Source organism: Falco punctatus, assembly GCF_963210335.1.
Source record: "Falco punctatus genome assembly, chromosome: 8".
NCBI lineage: Eukaryota > Metazoa > Chordata > Aves > Falconiformes > Falconidae > Falco > Falco punctatus.
This window is the reverse complement of record NC_137588.1, coordinates 6247882-6273606: the sequence shown is the minus strand read 5'-3', so window position 1 is coordinate 6273606 and position 25725 is coordinate 6247882. Positions and strand designations below refer to the sequence as shown.

General features: G+C 52.4%; 1 protein-coding gene across 27 annotated transcripts in view; it reads left to right on the top strand.

Moving 5' to 3' along the window:
* PCBP3 (poly(rC) binding protein 3) overlaps positions 1-25725 on the top strand; it is a 67661-nt gene that overhangs the window by 14498 nt on the left and 27438 nt on the right. For 22 of the 27 annotated variants that reach the window (XM_080399257.1, XM_080399256.1, XM_080399263.1 and 19 more), the window contains 8 exons: positions 1498-1578; positions 2880-2985; positions 21684-21755; positions 22062-22085; positions 22989-23021; positions 23693-23809; positions 24232-24363; positions 24689-24817. In XM_080399257.1, coding sequence (XP_080255383.1) covers positions 2920-2985; positions 21684-21755; positions 22062-22085; positions 22989-23021; positions 23693-23809; positions 24232-24363; positions 24689-24817 — 573 coding nt within the window. In that variant the 5' untranslated portion in view covers positions 1498-1578; positions 2880-2919. Of the gene's footprint in view, positions 1-1497; positions 1579-2879; positions 2991-5065; positions 5200-7399; positions 7927-21605; positions 21756-22061; positions 22086-22988; positions 23022-23692; positions 23810-24231; positions 24364-24688; positions 24818-25725 lie in introns of those variants that run through there. The other 5 variants (XM_080399259.1, XM_080399262.1, XM_080399260.1 and 2 more) reach the window with 5 other exon arrangements.

The window sequence follows — 25725 nt, the reverse complement described above, 5'->3', positions numbered from 1 at the left end:
GTGATGGAGCTGTGCTCTCCACTGCCATGATCAGGACAGAGAAAGCTTTTGGCGCGATAAGCTCGCTGGTGTCTTTCTCACAGCACCTATGTGTGTTTCACTGGAGAGAAACAACCAGGAAAAAAGAATAATTGACTCTGCTTGTACTGCCAAAGCAGCCACAAGGTGCGGGGGCTTTAGCTGTGCTGGAGAGAGGGTTTGGGACGTGATGGTGAGGTTGATAGTCTGCCAGCAGACCAAAAAGTTTTTTGTCCATAAGCATGTCATGCTGCCTTTTAAGAGAGCTCCTGACAGCCTTGCATCGGTCACTGATGAAGAAGATTCTACTGCTGTGTGATGTGGGGATGCAGGCAGCTGCCGCAGCCAGTGCCCCTCTGGCCACAGTGGTGCTTCTGGGTGGCTGCGCCCAACAGAGTCCTTCTGGAAACAGCCCCACAGGAGGTGACGGGGGTGCTTAAAGCAGCTGTGGTCGACATGCTTTGCAGTGCTGAGGTTTCTGCTTGGAGGCAGCTTTTGGATTATTTGAGGTGCATGTGTACCTTTGCTGGAGCTGTCGTTCCCCCAGCATGGCAGCAGTCCTCTGGGAAATGCAGGCATGTCCGTACCTGGAGGTGACCTGCACCTTAATCTCAGAGAATACGAATTAGGTGGCTAGGCAAGCGTGCAGCTCCTCTGCACGATTTGACTGACCTGCTCCTTGCATCAAAAAGGGCTGCAAGACATAGAAATGGCAGTTTTTAAGACTGGCTTATGATTCTATCTGCACCAAACATCTAGAGCAAAAACCTGTGCTGGAAACAGGAGTTTCTGTGTGTGGGTCTGCACATGGTGCCCTTGGTCATGGCTGGGATCTTACCCTGCAGCATGTTGGTGGAAGGGTGGAAGGGTTGTAACATAACAAGAAGCAGAGCTGCTGAGAGATGGGTCAATATTTGATTAAGAAAACTGCTGGCAAATTCTTTAATGATGTGTTTCCTGAGTGCTAAGCCTTGACTTGGGATAAACTCAAGCCTAAGACATGGAAGGCACAGAAAAGTATCTTTCCTTGTGAATTTGTGGGCTGCGTTGCTGTGGGTCGCTGCTCTGTGCCCACATGGGTGATGAGGAGGCAGATTGTGCCTGTGGGGCTGGGATGGAGTGGCTTGCACCTCGCTGGCACTGGGGAGGAGGGCAGTTTTCTTGCAACCCTTTGTCCTTCCAGCATCCTGAATCCTTGTCTGACCTCTCTTGTTCCTGTGTGTTTTGATGAAGCTGGTGCTGGAGTTGGGGTTTTTCCTTCTTTTTCTCAATACTGGAATCATTGACCAGAAGTTTGTGCTGATTGGCATCAAAAAATTACCAAGATTCCTCTGCCCGGGGCTGTTTTGCCCTTGTGCTTCTTCATTCCTCAAGTTGCCCTTGGCCATGGCAGCAGTGCTGGAAGGATGCTCCTGGGGGTTCCTGGGTTGGGGGGCTGGCCAGGCACTCCAAGTGCTGAGATGTCACGCTGTCTTCCAGGTCTTCCCCTGCTGCCTCCACTGCTGACCCCCACCCCTCTGCCCCACGGGATCCCCACCTGCCCCTGCTGCTTCTCCAACGGTGAGTTGTAGTTTGGGTTTTCCATCTTTTCTGGTTTGTTTTGGCTATTTGGATTTGGGGTGTGGGTGTGTGTGTGTGTTTGTTTTTTGTTGGTTTTTTGTTGTTGTTGTTCCCTCTCTATCTTTTGAGAGTCCATGGGGAAGGGTGTTATGATTGTGACAGTTAGTGGGATTTAAACTCTGTTTTGCTTGTGTAGGCTCAGTGGAGAGTAGTGAAGTTCCTCAGGATCCATCCTAGGACCTGTCCTGCTTGCAGGTGACACCAGCTGGGGATGCAGCCACTACCTTGGAGGACATGGCTGCCATTCAGAGCAACATATAGGGTATTGCAGGGAAAAAACCCATTTGTTCTGAGGACAGCTGGTTGCTGAGAGAGGTTATATAGTCTCCACCCTTGGAAGTTTCAAGCCCCAAAGGGATAAAGCCCTGGCCAACCTGCTCTGACCTTAGCACTGACATTGCTGTGAGCAGCAGGCGGGACTGAAGGCTGACCTCAGGGGGTCCCATGGGCTCCCCTCCCTCCGGTGGGCTCCTTCCCATGGCAGCAGCGTCAGCCCCTCCTCGCTGGGGACAAGCACGGTGGTTGCTGAGTCACTGGGAAGAGGAAGGGTTCCCCTTAAAACACACAGGCTGCCCTGGCTCGTCAAGAGCAGTACCAAGTCCAGGCAATGAGCGGTGCCTGCAGCTCACCCACCCTGCTGCCCAAAGAATATTTTGGGCAATGGAGAGGTTTTTCTGCCCTCTGGCACTCAGCTTATTAATGGCTCAGGCTGCCCGATTGATTTTATTGATGGCTAATGCATGCCCCAGTTAACTTATTGGGAGCAGCAGCAAAAATAAAGCAATAAAAATAACCCGGCGCCCATGTCACTGAAACGTGCTGGATTATTTCCATTGACGTTTGATTTCTGGAGGAAGCCGGCCCCTGGCTCGTGCTCCCCGCTGTGGGGGCAGTTCCCACAGCCAGACTGCTGGGCTGTGGTCACCTGGGGGGTCTTGCTGGGGCTGTGTCCTGGGAATCCCTTCCTCCACAGCCCAACTCTTTGTGTCGCTTCCCTTGGTTGATGAGTGATGGGGCAGGACCTGCCCAAACCTGCTCCGAATGTAGAGAAAAATACAGGCAGGGCTTTGCTGCCTGACCCATAAACAACCTGGAGGTGACACTTCCAAGCGTTTTGTTGCCCCCAACCCAAACCGTGTTTTATTTCTCTCTGAAATTCACTTTTCCTTGATGGTAAGCAGCTGTTGGGTGGTGTCCTTCTTCTGTGCTGTGCCTAACCTCTGCCATGTCCTGCTCTGCAGGCTCGTGCCACGGGCTGCCGGTTTCCACCCCGCGCTCAGCATGCCCTTTTCTGCTGCAACCGGACCCTTCGAGGAATCGCTCTGGAGCTTGAGGCCAGGCTGCAGGGTAAGGTAAGGTGAGCTCCGTCCCTTTCCAGATCCTGGGAGGGTCTTTGCAGCTGCACCGAGGTCTCCCTTAGGCTGTAAAACGCCTGCAGGGATGACGTGGTTGGGGTCTGCAGGGAGAGGTGCTGCTGCGCCGCAGGGACCCGGCTCTGCATGAGGGGCAATGATGCGGCATGGGCAAAAGAGGGAAGGGGGTTTTACTCCCTGCACTGTGAAGTCCTACTAATAGGGCTTGCATGAGAGGTATGTTTTGCTGCTGAGGCCTCCCTCTGCAAAGGGGCCGCTGTGGTCGTGCATCCGTGCAGGTCTCCTGTCCTGCCGCCTCTGCCCTCGTTGCGCTCAGCTGCCTGCTTTCCACCACATTGGTCACAGGGGTCCATTAAAACCAGCTAAAGAGCTAAGCTGGGAAGTGCATAGATGGGGTCATTTTCATCGACCACTCTGCTTTTGTTACTAAAATAGATCTGCTTTGGCCTGGGGCCATCGTGTTGTCCCAGGCATTGACTATTGCAAATGGGCGACGGGGCAACATTTTCCATTAGTGAAGAGAAGGACACATGTCTCTGAGAGAGAAGATAGCTCCATAAAGCAGAAATGTTGTAGCGACAGACAAATCCACCTCTTTTCTCTCCCTTTCCTTTTAAAAGTGTCGCAAATCCCTGTTTTTTCTGCACGTAAACCCCTGTGAGAGACTGGCCAGAGCAACACCTGCAACAAGATGGTGTTTTGGATAATGGGATGGAGGTTTCTCAGAGGAGCTGCAGGTCACCCAGTAAGGTGCAGCAAGGGTAGAACTTGCCCAAAAACCTGTGAGGAGGCTTGTCCATGGTCACTGGCAGCGTGGTGGGTTCTGGTTATTGCTGCTGCTTGAGCGTGCATCGTCTGAGGTCTCTGTCATCACCATCTGTGGCTCTTGTGTGCTGTGGGCAGCCTATTACAAACACATCCATCCGTAGAGGGGTGTCTGAGGGGGGGTGGAGGGCACCTTTGTCTTCCATGCTGGTAGCCTGGAGGCCACAAGCTGAAGGAAGGATGCACTTGGGAGTGCATCCCTGGAGGGTGCTGCCTCTTCCCCACTTGCTGGCATCTCCCTGAGCACAGTAGGGCTTGGAGAAGGGGTCTGCATTGCCAACCCCAGGGACACTGGGACGTGTCCTTTCTGGGGGAGCTGAGTATCCTGCCTGGGACCAAGTCCCCAAACTGTCCTCCCACAAGCGCTCGTAACCCCAATCTGTCCAGCAAGTGCATTTTATTCTCTGGCTTTAGTGAAGACACTTTTCTGCAGTAAGTGGTTATTAAAGCATCATTTGAACGAACATCACAACATCCCACAGCTCCCACTTCCCTCCAGGAAGGTCACCGGCCTATTTTTTCTGCCCTCCCACGCTCCCTGTCCAACATCCCATCCCTTCTCCCAGGCCTGTGCCCCCACACCTCTCCCACACCAGCAGGCAGGAGAGGAGCCTGGTGCCCGGCTCTGTGCAAGCCAGCAGCTTCTGGCTCAAAATGCAAAGCAAGGTGTGATTTTCATTTTAAATGCTAAGCCCTCTTCAAGACTGTGTCTTGGGCCTCTTGCCCCATGGGATTTCGTCCTTTAACTCAGAGCTGATGCTACGCGTGTACTACCATGACTGTTTTATAGAAAAACCACAGGTGCGAGGGACATCTGGAAGAGGACTCTGGTTTTGGAGACCATTTGGCAGGGGGAACCTTCTGCTGCTCCATCTCACATCCAGGCAATGTGACAAGTGGCTGCTGCTGGTGCTGGGGGCCGGAGATGCTGTGGGGTTAGCAAGGTGCTCGGGTGGGAAGTGTCCATGCAGGCAAGGGGAAAAGGCTGTGACACAAGGCTGGGGGGGTGGGGGTTGGAGGGGGGGGGGGACAGGGATGTGCCCGCCAGTGGCAAACGATTTCCCAGTTTGACCCTTCTGCTTAATCTGAACTTGAAGGTGAACGAGCAAAGCTAGCAGCATCGATCTGGGATGCGGCTGATGAGCGCCGTGCCCTGCGGAGAACTCGGCCCCCAGCATCAGGTCCCTTTCTCACCATTTTTTTCCTGCCTCCCCTTCACGCCTTTCCAAAGCGATCAGTCAGAGTGCAGCACCCCAGGCCGCCGACCTTGCTGGGGGCCAGGGGGACGCCATATAGGTGCCTGCAGAAAGCTGCCCTGCTGTCTGATGGGCTTCTCCCAGCCACGGCTGCCTCTCCGCTGCCGGTAAGCCTGGTGTCTGCCTGCCATCAGCTTGGGGGTGTGGGGAGGCACATGCTAAAGGCAAAGGCGTTGGGACTGATGAAGCCCATGCTGTGTGCCAGGAGGCATGTTTCTTGCAGGTAATGAAGTTGTCTGCCAAGCTGCACGCTGATTCTCCTGACCGAGGGGGTCTGATGTCTTAACAAGCAGCGATGTGTTGATGGTGTTTAATTCGGACCCAGCTTGCAGGGCAAAACGTTACTTGAAGCACCTCCGCGCTGCTCTTAAGTCTTTAGATAAAATGCCATATGATCCGGGAAATTGTATTTCTTTGACCCGCCAGGAAAACAAAACCTGAATGTAGGTGGAAAACCTAGAACTTGCCTTGGCTAATACGCAGAAAGCTTGATTTTAGGCAAAGAAAGATGATGCGCCTTCCCTCAACATCTTCCGTGCTTTAGCCACAGATTTTCCGCAGCTGAAAATAACAAACCATTTTAATCTAAGTATTGCTTGTTCTGATCTTTTAATCCAGCTTGCTTTCTATCAACAGAGCGGCCTAAAATTATTTCTCCGCCTGCCTCTCTATTATATAATTATTCAGAAGATTACTTGGGAGCCAGATTTAGCCGGGCATCGCTGGGGAAGGATGAGGGGGCTGCAAACAGGGTGCTGCGGGGCTGGAAGGTGGGGGGGGTCTTCTCTCCCTTCGCACACCGGCCATGGCAACATGCAGGAGGGGAAGGCAGTGAGCTGAGCGCTTTTGGCTGTGTCCGTAGTTTGTGTTTGAGTATGGCAAGTTTCTCCCTCGCCTTGTATTTGTTGGAATAAAATGCTCCATTGTTTGGCTGGTGGCTGGAGAAGCCTGACCCTCTGAGCTAGGGAGGGTTTCAGGTGAAACCCCGCACTTCTCGGCACCATTTAGGGCATTTTATGGCTGTATTTCTGTCTTTGGTAGCAGCGTGGTGAGACGGTCCGACCTCAGGTAGGACCTGGAAATAGAGACAGTGCTCCTGATGCTTCCCGTCCCTGTATGTGGGGGAACAGCCGCAAGAAGAAGCCGGTAGCTGGGCTGCGTGCTGGGTCAGGATGTGGTGGTGATGCCGAGAAGGCAAGGAGGTGGCCAGAGCTGTGCTTTTTCACCAAATCCCAAGCTCAGCTGGTTCTTTGAGGAGCCTTAGGTGTTACCCTTCGATAAGAAGGGCTGGAGCCCTTGGACGGTAGGATGGCTGGGGACAGCTGCTCTGCAGAAGTAACAGCGCTGAAATTCGAGAGCAGATGCCAGAGGCAGATTCACCTGGGGCTTTCCTTTGGCAGGGGTGATGAGCAGGAGTGTTGCTGGCATGAGATGTTGCAGCCAAGGGACTTGTTGGGTGGAGACTCAGGCTGCCAGAAAAATGCAGCTTCTGAGTGGCATGACCGATGTGCTTGAGCTTTGACAGGAAAAATAGGAGGATGTCTTGGCCTCCAGAAATTCCTTTTCCCTTCTCCAGAGTGTCCTGACACTGATGGGCTGGTACCTGCGGGTTACCAAGGGAAGGCCAGGGGCTGCTTGGCCCCGGGGGCTGTGGCTGGCTGGGATTTGGTGGCTTAGAGCTGCTGTTCCCTGGGAAATACAGGGCTGGGGGCAACGAAGGACCCCCAGTGCCAAAGTCAGATGCTGGGAGCTGTGGCTTGGCTTGCCTTGCTCCACAGGGCCTCAGGAAGCATTTTGGGGCAGAACATCCCCAGAGTTGTGCTGCGTTTTAGGTTTAGTGAGTGCCTGTGGTGGGACACTTTGGAATGCCCTTTGAGCCTGGTGTGGCCGTGGGGTGGTGGGAGCAGGCGATGCCCACCCGGAGCATGCCACGCTCCCTCTGTACTTGGTCCTTCTTCCAAGAAAGCTGTTTCAGCAGACCCTCTGCCCCCAAAGCAGGAGAGCGGTCATCTCCCGGAGCAGTTGGTTGGTGCAACCACTGTGCATTAGCCAGGAGGGTAGCAGGGGAGGGGATCCGCCTGGGAGGGGTCAGGAGCAACGTGGGGGGATAAGATAAAATCTTGTTTTGGTGATGGAGCAGCTGTAACACATTCCCTTCCTCTGAGGCTCAGGGAGCCAGCTGAGCTCTGGGGTCTGCAGTCAGGGCTTCAGCCTGGTCCTTCCTGCCGCTGCTGCTGCTGCTCCTGCCTCTGAGATGAGGGTTTAGCACAGCCCATCGCCAGCAGCCAAACGTGCCTTGCTGTATGCCCTCCTCTCTCTCCCAGAGGCTCCATCCCTGGAGTGGGTGGGCAGGCACCGCTCTGCTGATACCCTGGGAAAGCATCCCCAAATTTCCCCCAGCACACAGGCAGCACCCTGCTGCTTGTCTCATTCCCGAGCTCCTTTCTCCTTCATGTTGAAAGCGTTGGCTGGTTCGCCCTCATCGCCTTGAGGCAACCCGATTTGCTCAGTGGCCTTTAAAAAAATAAAATTAAAAAAAAAAAAAATCAAAGCCCACTGAAATAACAAGAACATCAGCAGTGGGTGCATCCCCCTTTCCAGCAGACCGAGGGATTTGGGAGAAAATAGGTCACGTGCTCTTCATACCGTGCCACGTGGTGGACCTCCCAGGGCCAATGAGGTTCGGAGCCCTCTGCGCTGTACGGCAAAAAAAAAAATCACTGGGATTTTTTTTCCCCCGTAGCATTTTTCATCCTTTCCAAACGTGCAAAGACTGGCCATCTGTCTGGACCCCCCTCACGCCAAATCGGCACTAAAGCGGCTCTTTGGGGAAGGTAAGAAGATTTAAAAAATTGTGTTGGTGGAAGACCACCTGCCGCGTGCAACTTTTCCTACCGATGAAAATCAGGGAAGAATCATGAAATGGGTCGGGTTTGGGGCTCCAGTGTGGGTTAGAAGAGCTCTGAACGCTTAAGAGCCATCTTAAGTGAATCTCTTGTAGAGGAAATCTAAGTCTGTGTGGCAGGGAGGTGGGATTATGGGGAGAAATAGGTGCGCGAGCAAGGGGGTTAGCTTAACTTAACGGCTGCTCTTCACGTCTCTCCTGATATTGGCAAAATATTTGTGCAAAATCGTTTTGCAAGCTACTTGTGCAAAATTTTTTTGCAAAAATATTTGTGCAAATTTGTCTTGCGAAATTGTCGTTCTCTGTTGGAGCATGTGCGTTATTTTAACAAAATTCAGTTTTAACTCTGTTTTGCGGCTGATGTCAAAGGCTGTATTCCTGGGTAGGGGAGCGTCCATCTCTGTGTTAACCAGAATATTCAGCCATTCCTAATTTGCGTGATTTACAGTGCAAGCTTTGGACAGTGTCGCTTATGTATGCGCTGGGGTGGGAATAGCACAAATCAAATTGCCTTAAAGAAATTGATACCAAAATAACATTGATGTTAATCACATCTTAGTCTGGCAACGTCATGAAACCCCCAACCCTGGTTGATTTAATTTTTACCTTTTGGTTCTATTTCCATTATTTGTTTTTCCCTTGTGCCGGGGAAATTTGATCTGGAGAGAGGAATACATTTTATTATGAGGCTCGCTTTGTTTTCTTTTCAGTTTGCCTTCAGATACCCATTTTACTCAGGGTGGCTAAATTCTTTCTGATACTGTCACATTTCTGTTGCATTTTCTTTGGTTACACCATTGCTGTATAGGTGGAAAAGCAAACTATGAGTCGAAAAGGTTATATAGGACTTAAATGCTCTTGAAATCAATCCCAAAATATCATCTCCTTATTATAAAGGGAAAATGTTCTGGGACATATTTTTCTTGTAATTCTGAGTTTTCTGGGATAATGTAATTTTAATGTGAACCGTATTAGAAAATCTTATTTTATTAGTTGGCAGTCACGTCCGGCTTAAAAATAAACAAGAAACGGTGGATCAAGGGCATTGTGTTTAAGTTTCCATAAAATGATTGACCTTTGTTTTGACAGATGCAAAGGCAGATGCTAGCCTGCATTTTGACCAAAATGACAGAAACCAAACCCTGAAAACCAGCAGTTTTTCCTAATATCTGGCGTTTTGCTTTTAATACAGAATTCCAAAATAATTCAGTAATTTTTCTGAAGCTCTTGATCTCAGACTTTCCCCCTCTTTTATGCATTAATTTGTATAAAAAAATTACTATTTTTTGATACAAAAGCAGATTTGAAATTCTTTCTTCCTTAGAAATAACTGTAAAAAATGTTCTTTTAATCTTGCTGAGTTAAGAGGACATTTCCTTCTGAAGAAAACCAATCATTTTGGGGTGGGGAAAAAAGGGTACTCATCAAGACCAAGGGGAAAAAAATGCACATATTTAAGGGGTTTTAACATTATTTTAATGCCTTCAAAATGTGTTAGAGAAGCTGGGGATTTTAGTGCATAGGATGTGAAAATACAAATGCGGTCAGAATTGGTGGCCCAGGTTGTGCAGAGCAGACCGAGCAAACCACCTCTGCGGTGGCCAGCACCGATTTGAGGTGGAAGCGGAGGGGACCGGGGCACCTGCACGGGGAGATGCTCACCACCTTGCAGGATGCTCTTCTGGGTAGTGACCAACGATGCTTTTACCCTCCCTGGTCTGGTGGTCCCAGGACCACTTTTCTCAGGCAATGATTATTTTTTCCCTCCAAGTCAGACACCCGCTTGGAAAATGGACGTTTGCTGTGCAGCAAGCAGAGCGGGCACCTTGCCGGCGGCACGCTGAGGGCCAACGTGGCTCCTTGCAGCAGGGGCTTCGTGCCCGGCACATGGGGATGAGCTCGGTCCTGCTGGCAGCAGACCGCTTGCAGCCCCGGATCCAATGTGTAGCAAAGCGATGTGTCTGCTTTTGGTGAAGCAGAGGATGCTTTCCCAGCCTTAGGACATGCTGCACAGGATGGCACCTTTGGCACTGAACCCCCATTCCTGCAGTGTGAGGGTGGGTGGCAGCGTGCCTGGCTTGCGTTTTCCAGACCTCTGCAGCTTCTTTTTGGCCAGCTGAGATGGAAAGTGAATTTCCCGCAGTGCACTTTTTTCAGCCTCTCACCGAAGGCATCCATCCTGGTACATGCAGTTGTGTACACAGTTTAACTGGTTTAACTTCTTTATTTCACTCAGGCTTTGCTAAATGAACTGGTAGCAGGCGGTGGGTGCCAGCACGGGGCACCCCGCTGATGCCAGACCTCCTCCAGGGAGGCACTGTCATCCGGAGCTGCCACTGGTGGCACAGGCAGGTCAAGGCGTTGGTGGCACATCTCGCCCAGGATTTTGGCAGGGACCCGCAGCCTTGCAGGGATGGGACCCTTGCAGCCAAGGCCAGCTTTGGGGACAGGGTTGCTCGTGGCCCCTTCCCCAGCAGCCCTGATTCCCAGCTGAGCAAATTCACCCATTCCCTGACCAGTGCAGTGTTTAGACCCGAGGTTACAGAGGACCTACCACGGGGAGAAGGAGAGAGGAGAAGGCGGCTCTCCTTGATTTTAATCGGGGTTGAGGTTTAGCTGAAGTGAAAACAGATCGGGAGTGACAGTTTTGGAGCCTGCTGTCAGGGTCTGAGTGCGGCGTGGCAGCGATCCACCCCCGGCCGCCGAGGACCGCCATCGTCCTCCTTGCTGGCCAAACCTGGGGAGAGCTGCTGCTGCTGAGCATGGGATGGGGGCCGTGCAGCCCAACTCCGCCGCCGGCGTGGCCACTGGGCAGCTTGTCACACGCTATCCCCGCAGCCTTCTTCCTCACGGTGCTTTTTGCTGGGGGCAGCATCAGGCAGGACATGGCCTTGTGGTGGCCACTGAGCGTGGACTCACCCCCCACCTTCTCCAGTCCCATACAAATGGATGCTTGGAAAAAGAAGGATGGGGTTTGTGCTGCATTCTGACCAATCTGGTTGCTTCTCCAGGGCAGGGAGAGACCCCAAGGGTCTCCTTTCCTATGTCTCCCATTAGTGTCCCATTCCAAAGAGCATCTATGGCCAGGGTGAGAGTCACAGGTTTAGGTTTGTGGCAGAATGGCACAGGCACAGGGTCCAGCCCTGAGCCTGGAGGAGCTGGGATTTATGGGCCCAGGCTGGTTGTGGCCCCCCCATCGGTCTCACCTGGTCCCCACGCGTTTTGTGTGGAGGGGATTGGCAGAACAATGCTGTACTCAGTCAGTCCCTTATGTCCCCAGCATGGTGGGGGTAATGGGGGTAACCTACCTGTTCCCACATCCCTGGATCAGGAGGGGCTAGGACCTGCCCCAGGTGCTTTGAGGATTTTGGTGGCATTCATGAGAGCAGCTCCAACCGCCCCATCTTTCATCCTGTGCAGCGCGACGTTGGGCTGCCACCTACTTCTAAAAAAACCACCAAAATCATCAGCTAAATCAGCTGTTTTTTGTAGACACTGGGCATGGTCAAAACAGCAGGCACCTTGCCCATCTTGACCTGGCACCTCCTGTTTGTCCCCATGTGCTCTGGGTCGGTCTGTCCGTCTGTCCACCGGCACGTGGGCAGGCGCCTCCAGCGCAGCCCGTGCCTTGCGAACCTCATCCCTGTTTCCACGGATTAGAGAGAGAGAAATGGAGATGGGATGAGATGAGGCAGTAGATTGCTTCGCTCTTGGGATGAAGGGATTTGTTGACTGCCCCCAGATCAGTAGATTGAAAATGGAGGGAAATTATTGGGATGATGCTGCCTGCAGGATTAAAGCCGGGGCAGCCAGCAGGCTCTGGAGGAGGGGAATGAAGGGGGTCATGGATGGCGGGGCCATGGCATGCCTGCTGCTTTAAGTTGTGGGGAGATGCTCCTGGTTGCATCCTCATCTGTTTCAGAGGATGCACTGGATGTGGATGCCGCCTGGCCCCAGCTCTCCAGGATGCCTGAAAGGATGTGCAGCATGATGGGCCAAGGTGGAGAGAGACGTGAGGGCACAGGAGGCCATGTCCCTGGTGGCTGGATCAAGCAAAATGGTGGTGGTGGTGTTTGGTGCCCACTCTGTAGGTGTTGCGGCCATGCATGTATCCGTGCAGCAGCAGTTAACAGCATGGGCAACAGTCCTGTGCTGGTTAGGTCCATCCAGCAATTTTAGGTGAGGGCTGAGTTACCCCCTGAAGTTATGGTTAAGGTTGTGCAGTCTCTGGCATGGCGGTGGGATAGGCGTGCCCATTGCTTTCTGCTTTTCCAAGGCCCCCGAGGTGCTCTCCTCTCAGCTGCACCTCCCCACCCCCCCACCCCCAGTTAAAAGGATGCCAGGAGTGTGGTGCCTGAAGCTCTTTGCAGAGCTGTGCCCTCTCATCTCCCTGCTGCTGGAGGACAAGCCGCTTGTCCTCCAAGTTCCACAAAGCTCCCCGTGGTCTCTCCTTTATGAGCAGCCAGCATGGACCTATGGCCACGAGCATGTTTTGGGGTGTCCTTTGGCCTTCCCCTGAAAAATGACATGTAAAAACTGACACATAGGGGACTTCTATCCGATTGTCTCACTCCTCAATCTCCAGAGGGGTGTTTCCAGTGCTGGCTGTGCTGGCATCCTTTGGGCAAGACATGGGTCCTTCGGAGAGCTGATGCACAGCCCTGGCAGAGCATCCCTGGGGCATCTGTCGAGGTATCTCCCGGTGCGAGGCGGTGTCTCCTGGCTCCTGTACCTCTGGTTGGGCAGAAAAAAGGCTAATTTGGATGCATCCCTGAAGCGTGACTGTCCCTGGGCATAGCTCAGTGTCAAGGTTATAAGGGCAGTTGTCCAACAGAGGTGAGATTTATTTGCAAATATGCAAATGTTTGTAAGATTTGAACAACGGTAACTGGCAGAATGACATTGTCACCAACAGCACATGACTGTAGGGAAGCTCTTTTCCAGGGTCTGACCTGGATCTTCACCGCAGTCTAAGCCCCACACTCAAGACCGTTGGCCTGTCTCCCACCCCCTCCCTGTCCTGCAGAGCCCTGGTTCCTCCAGCTGTGTTTGCTGTCCCCAGGGAGCTGGGGTTTCTCTGCTGGCTGGATCTCCTGTGAAGACCCACCTCATCATTCTTGGTTTCCTTCTGCAGATCCTGCAAGTTGAATTGTTGCTCCCAGCCGTTTTCAGGTGGATGGGGAGCTCTGCCTGTTTCTGTGCACTTAATTGCCCACTGCCAAGCTCAGTACTTTGCCTTGCTGAACTGCATCTTACTGTCTCCCCTTTGCCAAGCTCACTTTGGCTTCTCGCTCTGCTCTCCAAGAGCTTCCCCCACCAGGATTGTCACCTGGCCTCATTACTGCTGCCACTGTACTACCAGTTAGGACATTTACCTGCTGTGTGAAGGCTCATCCCAGGGGGTGTTGATTGCTGGTGCTTTACAGAAGTGCTGGATGAGCTGCCCCGGCACCCTTCACATCACGTGAGTGTCTCCATTCTCCAGCAGCTCTGTCCAGCCGCCCTCTGCGGCATGGTTCATGGTGGTTCCCGAGACCTGCACGTTCAGGACTGCTGACATGGAGCACGGTGCTGAAGTAGTCATCTTCCTGATCTCCACAGTGCAAGGCGGTGCTGTTTCAGCTAATTCATGAAAGCTTTGGGATTTTTTTCCTGTCACTCGGATGCTGCAGCAGAATCCACCCCACTCTGCAGTGCTGAGCCCGGCGGCAGCATTCAGGCTGGGGGTGCAATGCGGTGCTGCTGGCTCTGCCTTCCCGAGATGACCAGGGCCCCTGGGCTGAGCAGAGACCGAGCTGACGCTTGGTCCTCACCGGTCCATCAGCAGCTTCTCTGGGGCCCTTGCTCCTAGCCTCTCTGAAACATTACCTTGGGCATGGACGGACAGCCAGTATTTCAAGAAAATACTGTAATGGCTTGGTTTTATCTGTTCTTTAATCTTCTGGCAGACTAGAAACAGAGTGACCTTCCTTATCCCAGGAAATCTTATTTCCTCAGCACACGGGGTCTTGAGCCCATCCAGCACTTGCTAAAGGCTCACAGATACCTGAGGATGCTCTTTGTCACTGAGTCGTAGTGGACTGAAGCGAGTAGTGCAGAGCACTGGCCCTCATCACCCCGTGGGGTGAAATTTCTGGTGTACTTAAGCAGTTTGACATTTACTGAAAATACTATTTTTATTGGCAAATTGTTCCAAAAGGAACTAACAGGGTGGATTGGAAGTGGCTGAATTAAAGTGACTTATTCCCACCCACCTGGTCACCCCAGCCTGTCAAAAGCAGTTTTAATTAACTACAAAATTAAACAAATTCAGGGAAGACCCATTATTATTCTAAGCAGGGTTATCTCAGCTTGTCGAGCTGGTGGTTTAACAGGTTCAAGTCATTGATTTTGCTCAGGGTCCCACAATCAGAGCCCTGAAACCAGCCCAGACAGGGTTTTCTGGGTTGCACAAGGGCATCTAATAGCGTGCTCCTACTGCACTGCATTGCCCTGACTGTTGTGTGCCCAACCTCTGCTTGCAACGCTGCAGTGGCTCATGAGAATGAATGGAAATTCTGCGTCCTATAGATCTCTGCAGATAAGTCTCTCAGGTACAGCTACCTGAATTCCCTCTAAACCCGGTAATGAACGTAAGCCTCCGAGTTTTGTCTCCTGCAGATGCATCAGGGGCAAGAGGTGGGTGGTATCATCCTGATGTCCTGTTGCATGGGATGAAATGATGTTTGAGACCTTCATGCCAAGGAGATTGGTAGGGAAAAGCTGCAGCTTTGTTTGCTGGCCTTCACACAAAAGATCGTGATGAGGGCACCGCCATTGTGACAAAACCAGTTGTTCTCCTTGGACTGGGCTTGCCTGAGAGACGGTGGAGACTAACACCATCTGACGTGAGGGGCCCGATTCTGGTTTCACGCGTGATTGCACATCCATGCACCAGCCATGCCAGGGTTGCACTTCTGTGGGTGGCTGCGGCTGATCTGGTTTAATAACTGTTGAGGTGCAGTGTGCTGTGATGAGCTGCATGGTGCTCAGAGGACGAGCCGGGGCTCTCACTGGACATCCCTCCCCGGGTTTCCAGGGCTGGAGCCAGGGGTTTGTGCTACTCTTCGTTGTAGAGACTTGCCAGCTTTCCTGGACTGTGCTGGAGGTATGTGATGCTGTGTTTCTATTCCTCTTGGTTTATTCATCAGGTCAGAAATTGCTCTTAAATGCGTGGAATCCCACTGAAAATGCTATAAATGTAAGGTGATTCTGCAGAGGCAAAGGAGGCTGGCATGGTCAACACCCAAAGCAGGGTGCCCAGCCTGATACCAGCTTGTGGATGCACCAGCTGAAGAAGAAACCCAGGAAAGCAGCTGGGAATTTTCTGGAGGGAAGAGCAGGCTCAGCACAGCTCTGGGCTGGTCTGAGAGCAGAGGTGTGTGTTTGGCTTGATGTGGCTGAGCCCACCGCAGTGTGGCAGGGCTGGAGCTGTGGGTTATCACACTATTGCTCCTGAACTTTAGCTAATACCAATATCTAAAGCCAATTTTTCTCCCTGGAAGGCCCTGGAAAAACAATCCTGCTCTCTAGAGGGCAAAGGATCTGGGAAGAAAGACTTGCCGATGGGAAGGGTGGTAGGAAATGATTGTTTAGGAAATAAAGAAGAGCTCCCAAGAGTGGCAGCCAGCTGACTGGTGGGAGAAGCAGGAGTTAGGAGACCACCTGAGGCACAGAGGTGGCAAACGAGGCAGCAGGAGAGGCTGCTTTGATGGCCTTAGCACTGAATTTGTGGGCAGAGGAGCCAGCAGAGCAGAGAGGAGAAGGGAGGGAGTAGAGGGTCCAGAGGAAGGCACGTTTGTATCCCCACAGTAGTAATTGGGGTCATAGCGGTGAGTGAGTCTGGAAGAGCCCCGTGGTGCACATAAGCAAGGAGGGGAAGGCAGGTTATAATTGCTTGTCAGGAGTCAATGAGTGACACCCTGTGCCGTGAGTGGAGACGTCTCACCCAGAGGAGAGCAGGGAAAGGGGAGCAGGTGACTGAGAACGAAGCCTCCAGAGATGCTTGCTGGGAGGGCAAGATCAGGGATGTTTGTCTCCCATGATGCTTGGGAAGATCAAGGGCAGGTGAGAAGCAGAGATATACTGCTGGCTGATGTACCAAGGTAGTGTGGGACATCTTTTTTTCTTCTTTTTTGGTTAGAGGTATCTGAACTATTTCCACTGAAGCTGGAGAGTAAGCAGAGGAAAGGTCAACCAAAATGACTGGTCTGTGGAAAGCGGCAGCAGCTGGAAAAGCAGCTTTATTGCAAAATGGCATTTGATGTCACTCATTTATATGGTGCTACTGTCCTCTCACAGCTTCATCTTCTGACAGCAAAACCTGCCGGTGGCTGATGTGTTTCCATTTGGAGCCTGGGTTTGAGGGAATGCTTGACTTTACTTTTCTGCTGTAGTGTTTTTTCTCCTTCCACCCCTGTCCTGACCTGGCCAGACTGTGTTGTCGTCATAATCCCGAGATGGCTGCATTGCAGCGCTTCCCAGACACTAAAACACAGCGCTGAAAATCACCGGATTAGGTCTTAATGGCAGGATCAAGCCACTGGGAGATGAGTGGGGAGAAAGCTCCTGCTTACGCAGGTGGACAGGCAATGCTCCTTGGGAAAGCAAGCTAGGAAGCATAAAATGTCAGAAAAGCAGCTTCTTCCCAGGCTTCCCCTGCTTTTCTCTCTGTTTAGCACATATTTCATTTTCCAAGGGTCAGAAAACGCTGGTCGGAGTTTTGTGAAGGGGGTATTGAGAGGACAGAGGTGTTTAAACATTTCCTCCCTCTCAATGGAAAATGTTGTCTTGAGTGATGGACATTCTGGCCAAGATGTTAATCCCCGCTGTGAAAGTCTGCCAACCCCATTAGAAATCTGGGCCACGCTGTCGCGTATTGCGGTATACTAAAGGACGCTGAAGTTTTGTGGTCATCTTTAACACCTGGCTTTCTGCTGGTGGGGCTCCTGAAACACCAAAGAAACTGGGATGTCTCCACCACCATGCTCCAGGGTAGGGTCTCGGGGGTGGTCTTCTGGGCAGGTGGCACGGCATCCCCTACAGACTGGTGCCCTGGCCGCCCTGCTCTTTACCTGCACAGCTCGGCAAGGGCTCTTGGTCCAACAAGGCTCCAAAGTGTTGGAGTTTATCAGTTTATTTATTGTTTTCTGGAGGCTGTGCGATGGGCAAGGGGAGTGACAGAGACTTGACTTTGCTTGGCAGTGCCCATGAACTTTCCATCCAAACCTGTCAGGGAGGGAGTGGGTTATGTCTGTGGGACGTTTTTGCAGCGAGTTGTCCTCCGTTTGTTTTTGTGCAGCTTGAACAAAACATTGCTGTCCCCCAAAACAAATACCTAGATGAAGCAATGAAATTTGATGTCCGTAATGCCGATGAGAATATTCCATGACAAGATCTACCAAATAAACCCTACCTTGTGTGTCTGCCTTCTGGCAGGGCCGTCATCCCAGAGGCACCAGGATGACTTTAGTGCAGATGAGAGAGACCCTCCCTCTGGAGTTGTGGTCTGCAGGCAGTAGTAATGCTAGTGCCAAAGCGAGAGGAACAGTTTTGTGATGGAGCTCATTTTTGAGAGCCTCAGCCACCTTCTCCAAAATGCAGGCTGCTGCTGCCGCATACTAAGGTGGCGGGGGCTGCCCTGGGGGAGCTGCCCCCCAGTGCCAGCAGCAGATGCCTCGGTGCTCCGCTGGGTGTTTGCAGAGGAGGCGTAGGCAGCATTTGCTGGAGCTGCGCCACTGGACTCGCTCACCTGTGGCCAACGTGCCCAGGGAGCCCAAGTGGATGCATGGGAAGAGGAAGAGGAGGAGGAGGAGGGCTGGCATTGGCGGGTGTGGAGCCAGCAATGTCTCCCAGCCCCTGCAGGGACACTGGCTCTGCCTGAGCTCAGCCGAGCCCCCTGCTATCGCCCGTCCGGAGGGGCTGCGGGGATTCCAGCATCCCCTTTTCCAGCTCCCATTTGGAAACCAGGCTGGAGAAGGAATTCCAGCCCAGAGCTCCCCCTATTCTGCTTCACGTGCCGTCTCCTGTCTGCGCAATGATCATGGTATTTAATACACAGTGTTCAGAATTCCCCTAATTAGAAGGTTTTGCTTGAATTTTAGGAGAGTGTCAGTATTTGTGCGGTATCAGCCGGCATAACTCAAGAGCACCAGCTTAGACAATCACTCCAACCTCTAAAAAACTGAAAAGGAGAAAAATCAGAGTATGTATGTTTGTGCACAGGGAAGAGGGGTCTTTCTGCTGTTCTGGGTTTCTATTTTCCTTCTTCTTCTCCTTCTCCTCAGTCACTGGTGCCTGAGCTGCTTTTTCAGACATAGGGAATTCATAACAGATTAAGGAAATTTCCGGGGATTTGATGTATTTAACCTCAAAACCAAGGGAGAAGGAAGAACCAAATTGCTCTGAGTACTGATGATACCTTCTCTGCGCACTCTCCCAAAAGGCAGCTGCATTTAAAAGGCCTATTTATTCTGTAACAGGATCATCCTTTGGAAAGATGCTATCTGGCAGTTTTGGGGCAGATCAGTGCAGGGCACAGTGCTCCCCACTCTGCAGAGTTCCCCTCAATGTGGTACAAAGACATTTGGCTGCTCCCCATGGTGGCACTGCATGGGAGGATGCCTCTCTGGTCCTCTGCCTGCAGTTTCCCAGGCATGATGCTCAGCAGAGCCTCGCTTGGCTCGCTGTGCAACTTCCATTTTAGGGGCAAATTTGACACTTCTGTCTCCTAATGCTGTGCCTTTGACCTCTGTGGGGCTGCACCTGCTTTGCACTGGGTTGGAGCTGGGCTCTGGATCTGCTCTAGCCATTGGACTGGATGTAATGGTGTCCTCAGGGCTTGCAAGTATATGGACAAAGAAGCCATTTCAAAGCTGCCGTGAACTAGGCAGAATACGACAGTGAAGAGGAAGGGTCTGAGATGGGTCTCTCTCCAGGCAGGGAATGCTCTGAAATGCTCAAAATGGCGTTTGGGGGATAATTTTTCCAAGCCCTTTGTCTGTGAAGAATGAGGGCTCTGGGGGGAGGCACGTGCCCAGGGTAAATGCCTTGGCTCCATTGTTCCCATCATTTCCATTGAGCTTATGAACCCCCATATAAAAGACTTACCTTTCACTAGTATGATTAAGAAAAGGCCAATGTAGCTTTCCCGCTCACTGGAGCATGAAGCGTGTTTAATTTAATAATGCTGATAAATCTTAAAGCCAGGAGCATTTGGCTAACACATGACCCACTTTTTCAATCAATTGGAAACATTTACATAACGGCCTGATGCAGGGTGCCTCCTGTGAGGGATGTGGAGCAAGGGATGGCAGACACCCCCACAGTAAGCGCTGCCGCTGTGGGACATTTGGTGAAAGCAAACTGGTGAATTTGGCCAGTCCTTTAGCAGGGGAGTCATGACCTACCTCATCGGGGCTGCCAGCAAGGATGTGCCTGGGTTTAGAGCACCTCAGCCACCCAGCTGGGCTTTGGGGTCCACCACCATGGTGGCAAAGCCCAAGCTGCTCCAGGGTCCCACCCTCGCCTGCCTATTCCCAGCTGTGGGGCTGGCACCCTGGGCTCCAGCTCCCAGGCCACTGTGGTAGAGCAGCTTGCAAAAAAAATATCCCTTGGGGTGGTGTGTGGGGCAGGGTGGCTTTGTGGATAGTGCGTCTGCAAGTCGTGAAAGCCACTGCCTGTGGATACGCCTTGACCATCAGCTGTGAACAGCTTCTACCTTCCTCTGACTGCTGGCAGAGGATGCTCCTCAGCCAGGAAGGGGAGCTGTACCTCTGTGTTGGTGTGCACCAGCCTTGTGGGTGCTGCAGTGGTGTCATGGCTTTGTTTCTTTCCCTGTGGCAGGGCTAGATTGCTTCTGGGGCAGGACATCCTCAGGGATGGCTGTCCCCCTATGCCATGGGGGCACCTCTGTGCTGCAGGTACTTTGTCTGCTGGGACATCAGGAATGCTGGCAATGCTGACCTCCGCAAATCAGCCCATCCAACTTTTTCAGCATTGCCTCCCGTGCATGGGAGTCAGCCTGGGGTTAAACCAACACATTTTCCTTTATTGTTCACCTGCAACGGGCTCTGTCTTGAAAGACAACGTTACTGATTTTGCACATTGTGGTATAGTGTCTCAGCCCGTTCCCATTACTCTGGTCCCCAATGTTGTCACCTTCTTCCTCGGAAAAAAATCACCTCCTCCCCACCCTCAACAGTGCCTTTTGGCTTGACATCTTCAACACATTTCATTTCTTATCCTTCTTGTAAGGATTTTACTTTTTTTCATTTTTAACATCCAGTGGCCTCAAGATTAGCATTTGCAAGTAGGTTATGAGCAACCTCATTCCCAGTGAGCTGGTCTCCTGTTAGCTCGGTGGGAACACCGTTCCCCTGTGAACCACGTGGTTTTTATCCATTTTGGCTTTCATCATAACTTCTTGGAAGAGGTTTTACATCAAACCCATCTCCCAGTCATGATTTGTGCATTACTGTATGTTTATTCATCCTGACTGCCTCTTTGCATTAAAGTAATACTTGGGAACTGCTTTACCTCCCATTAAGACGGGGATAAGTCCCTGTCTGAGCAAGGGAAGATGCCAGATGCTCATGACCAGGATGAAAAATCTCCCATCTGATATATACTGAGGGATTAAATAACATGGTGGAGAATTGCTACGTATCTCTCGGCATTGCACATAGAAGGGTGATGCTGGCATCTCCCTCTGAGACAGGACCAGTCTCCCCGTTTAGGATGTCAGAGGCATTTCATATGCCAGGTCCTCTCACAGAGATACTACTGAGGAGGCATCAGGAAAGAAAAAGGAAAGATTTGTTGCTGTTCTGTGATTTTTTTCCCCTCTGCCTTGAAAACATCAGTGGCGTTTTTCCCTCTAGAGGGCAGAGGAGGAGAGAGAATGGGAAGGAAAAGGAACGCGACAGCACCGGGCTACTCGCAGAGGTTTCTTTAGATACATGCCAAGCAGGAATGACTGGATGGGTCTGAGATGCAGTGCCCAGCTGGGATGCTCACAGGTCAGGATGAAAATGCAGATTGTAGCAACTGGGACACCAGCTCTGGCCTTCCCACTCTGTACTCGTGGGGTCAGATATATTTCCTGGTTACTGAAACACGGGCTTTTGATTTTCTGAGTGCCTGTTCACACCTGGTGAATCCTGTTTTGCTAGGTAGGTGCCCTGGGTCTTTTAAAGTCCCAGTTCAGCCATCGGTCTTTGGCCAGGCTGCTTCACTGACTCCCTGCTCCTGCATCCATGCACTCAGCTGGGCACAGCGGCTTTTTGGCTCATGCAGGTGGGATCTAGCTGTGCCATCTCGGACACTGAATCTTTACGCCCACAATGCCTTTGCATAAAGCAGAACTATGGGCTGCTCCCAGGCTTGCACCCAGCGTGGTCCTTGCAGCCAGCAGCCGGCCCAGTCTGTACCCACCAAGGTGCTCAGCCCATGACATCTCCCACAGCTCCTCCAGCTGGGGCTTCCCACACCCTGCTGCTCTGCAGGGTCCATCCCACATCGAGGAACACGCCTGTTTTGAGAGAAGACCTTTCCCCTCTCTGTCTCCAGGTGATACGGCCGTGGTGCTGTCTCCTCCTGCACCAGGGCTGCCCTCCCAGCTAACGCACGTCTCCCGTCCCCCGGTAGGAAATGGAGTCAAAGGTCTCCGAAGGCGGCCTGAACGTCACCCTCACCATCCGGCTGCTGATGCACGGCAAGGTAAGGCCTCCTGGCGAGGGGATTTCCTCGTAGCTCCCTCTCCCACCTCCTCTCCAGCTGTGCCTGGGTCCAGCCAGCCCCATGTGCCACCTCCTTGGCCCCGGGGTGCCAGAAGCAGGTGCCCTCCCGCTGATGGGGAGGGTGGCACAGTGACATGGTGCTCCTGGCCCTTCTCCTGCCTGCCCCCCACGCTGTCCCTCTGCTGGGGACAGTGCGTACCAGGTCTTTGCTTCATTGTGGGGTTGAGCTGGATTGTCTTCATGTTTTGTAATGTTGATTCCTTTGTGTTTGTCTTTATTTTGGTAGGAAGTTGGAAGCATCATTGGAAAGGTAAGAATGTCTTTTAAATATGTATTTAATGCTATTGCCTGCACCTGTGATGCGGTAGATGCCAGTCACCTCTTCCCTGTGATGTTCTTAAATGTTTGGTGTGCATGGGCTTGTTGCTGCATTTGTAAGACAGAAATGATGAGAGACCCCCAAAGGGATCAAAGACCATTCCCCTAAAAAAACCCAGCTGCCAGACATACCTAGTGCTGTTTCCAGCTGCTTCCCTGGGCTGATGGATAGCTGTTTATGATCATGTTGCCCTGACTTCATTAAGAGAGACTAAAAAATGCTATGCAGACTCATTTAAATTCTGGAGCACTTGTCTCTGAGGCCACAGGACACCATTTAGCTTGTGTAGAAAAACTTCACGAGGTGCTCTGCTCCCTGGTGCTTGCCGTAGTGGTTTGGAAAGTCCTGGCTATCCAGGATTGGTTTTTTTTGGTGTTTTTAAAAGGCCAGTTTATGGTGGCAAAGATTTGCAGCCTGAACACCTTTCCCCCGTATGGCTGTGCCTTATTTTGCCATCAGCCTATCTAGCCCTGGAAAGATTCACAGTTGTACCTGCTTTATATCTGGAAATAAAGATGTTAGTTCTCTCTAGATACTTGATCAGAAACTGCTTTCTGAAGCCATTCTGAAGTGCCAGCTTTTCTCAGCATCAGACCAGTTTCAGAGCTTTTTCTCTGCAGTTTTCCTCTTAATGGGAAATGTAGAAAGGGAGGTGGAGGCTGTGGTTGTGCATTAGTAGCTCTTTTAACTGTTGTGGCGCACAGACACAGGGAGCAGGGCTACGATGGCTTCCACTCTTAGCTCCTCAGAGCTAAAGGCGGGTGTTTGGAAGGGTTGTTTTGAAGGTGGAAGTCTTGAATTTTTAGTAATAGCCTGTGTTTCTGCTTCTTTCAGAAAGGAGAGACTGTGAAGAAGATGCGTGAGGAGGTGAGCAACCTAATGGGTAAAACGATTTGTAGGAGGAGGGGAGAGGAGTGGGAAGGGCCGGCGGGCTCCGCTGCCCAGCAGCGTGCAGCACGACGACGGCCGGAGCTGCACATCGCCCTGTGCGATGGGTGCAGCAACTCCCAGGGTCAGGACACACAAGGCAATTGTCCCCAGAGCTTTTTGGTCCAGTTTTCTCGCTCTATACTCAAACAAACCCCTATCACATTTCTCAGGAGTTTTCCAGAGCCAAGAATTTGCTCTTAATGAAACACTGAAATTAAGTCACTTGTAAGATGCTTGAGTTTGTCCAAGGACTTTGCGCATGCAGCTAGCAAGGAATTACCAGATCAGTAGGCAAAACTCTTCCTTTTACAAGCAGTGATCCCACGAGCTGGTCTTTCCTTGGTTGTGTGGGTTTGCATTGCAGTAAAAGACCCAAAGCAGATGCTTGGAAGCCTGTTCTGAGGGTTGGGGCAAGGCAGTGCTGGAAGCATCGCAGGGGGCAAGGGTGGGAGTTTTTAAAGTTAGATGGGATGCTGTGAGTGGGGGAGCAGGGGATGGCCAGGGACCAGGCTGAGACAGGACCTGACTCAGAGGAAGGGCTGCGCCTCCGGTGCATCCCCGCTGGTTGCTTGGCTGTGGCTATTCCAGGGCTGCTCTTCTCCTTCCAGAGCGGGGCTAGGATCAACATCTCGGAGGGGAACTGTCCCGAGCGAATTGTGACCATCACTGGCCCCACCGATGCCATCTTCAAGGCTTTTGCCATGATCGCCTACAAATTTGAGGAGGTGAGAAAAGTCAGCCGTTCGCCCCAGGAGGGCAGAGTGAAAGGGTCTGCACCTAGACCTTGGGTGGCCTGCCGGCCAAGCAGAGCTCTGGCATTGCCCACCGTTGGGGCCAGCAGTGCAGATGGCCCTGGGTACCTCCAACCCATGTGTGGCTGGCTGGACTTGCTTAACTGGTACATGACCTCAGCACAAAACCTTCCAGACATCTCTAACTAGGCAAGGACTGAGCTTCAGTGAACTGTCCCAAAGGTCTCACAGTTAATTAACTGCAGGGATGCGCAGTGATGCAGCTGCAGACAGAGACCAACCGCAGTCAGGGGGACATGACCCCTCTCCTCTGGCCCAGGGCATTGGGGCTGGCCTGGATGGCAGGCTGCTGGTCAGATACCAAGGGCTGATGTGTTGCACTCTTCCTTCCCAAGGACATAACCAACTCAATGAGCAACAGCACTGCTACCAGCAAACCTCCGGTGACGCTGAGGCTCGTCGTGCCGGCTAGTCAGTGCGGTTCGCTGATCGGCAAAGGAGGCTCCAAGATCAAGGAAATCAGGGAGGTAAGTCAGAGCTGATTTCATTATCGCATGTAATTGCAGCTCCTCAGAGCTGATCCGTAACCAAGGGGGAGCTGCCCTGGAAAGGGGGATCCATATGCTGCTAGCATCATGCATCACATTGCTTCCCAGGATGATCCTGCTGATGTAGGAGCAGCATCCCATGGCACCTGACCAACGTGGTCCTGTGGGTGCAGGCAGGGCACCACATCGGAGCTCACGCGGGGCAGCGCAGCTCTCGGGAGGCGCGTAGTGTCGGAGCTGGAGCTGGCTGCGAGGAAAGGCATTCAGCTGTGGGATTTCTCCTTCTCTCTCTTTCTGTCTCCAGTCAACAGGTGCTCAGGTTCAAGTGGCGGGGGACATGCTGCCCAACTCCACGGAGCGGGCGGTGACAATCTCGGGGACACCCGACGCAATTATCCAGTGTGTCAAACAGATCTGTGTGGTGATGCTGGAGGTACAGTCTGTAACAAAGGGGGTAAAGTACATAGGAAAAAAACCCAGCTGGCACCACAACAGCGCTGGGAGCTGTGGAGCGTGTCTCTCGTACCCTTCACCACGCGTTGTCGGACCACTCTCATTTCCTGGTACCTCCGTTTGATGCGCACCTAGTGTGTTTTCCCCACCATCGTCTGTTGTTTCTAGAGTCCCACACTGGAAACCTGCCTGGTCGGGTGCCCCAAAGGAGCTGGTTTGTGTCGTAGCCCAGGGTGGCTGCAGGAGAAAGGGGTGCTGGAGGAGGCCAGGTGGGCTGGGACAGCTGTAGCCTGGTGTCCCAGCAGCACCCAGGGTGCCATGGGAAGGGGATGGGGGCTGCAGCCACTCCAAGTGCCTGGCCTCCTCTGCACGGGACTCATGGTGTCCCATGAGGACCATGGCTGGGAGGAGAAGGCCAGTGCATCCCGTGTGCTGGGGGAGCTGGAACTGGGAGCGCAAAGCTGGGCTCCAGTGAGGCACAATGGGAAAGGCAGTGAGGAAGGCAGGTGGAGAGCAGGGCCTGTAGAGTGTGTGGACATGTGTCCAAGGTGCCATTTTCTGGGAGAAATGCTGACGAGCAGAGCTTGAAGATCTCTGCCATGGATTGATGCTGCTGTGCCAATGGCTTGTTGCCAGGCATGACCACATCCACATGCCCCACATCCACACCTGCCACCCCAGATGCGAGAAGCTCCAAGAGGGAAGCAAATCCAAATGTAAGCAGTTTCACTTTGGCAGCAGCACAGCTAAGAAGGAGTTGCCATGAGCCACATTACCCACCACGGCTGGTAGCAATGCTCAGGCAGGTACGCTCTGCTGCCAGAGGAGTGCAGTTTTAGCTGCATGGTGACTCCAGCTCATGCTCCGGACCGTGGCAGAGATGGGCCC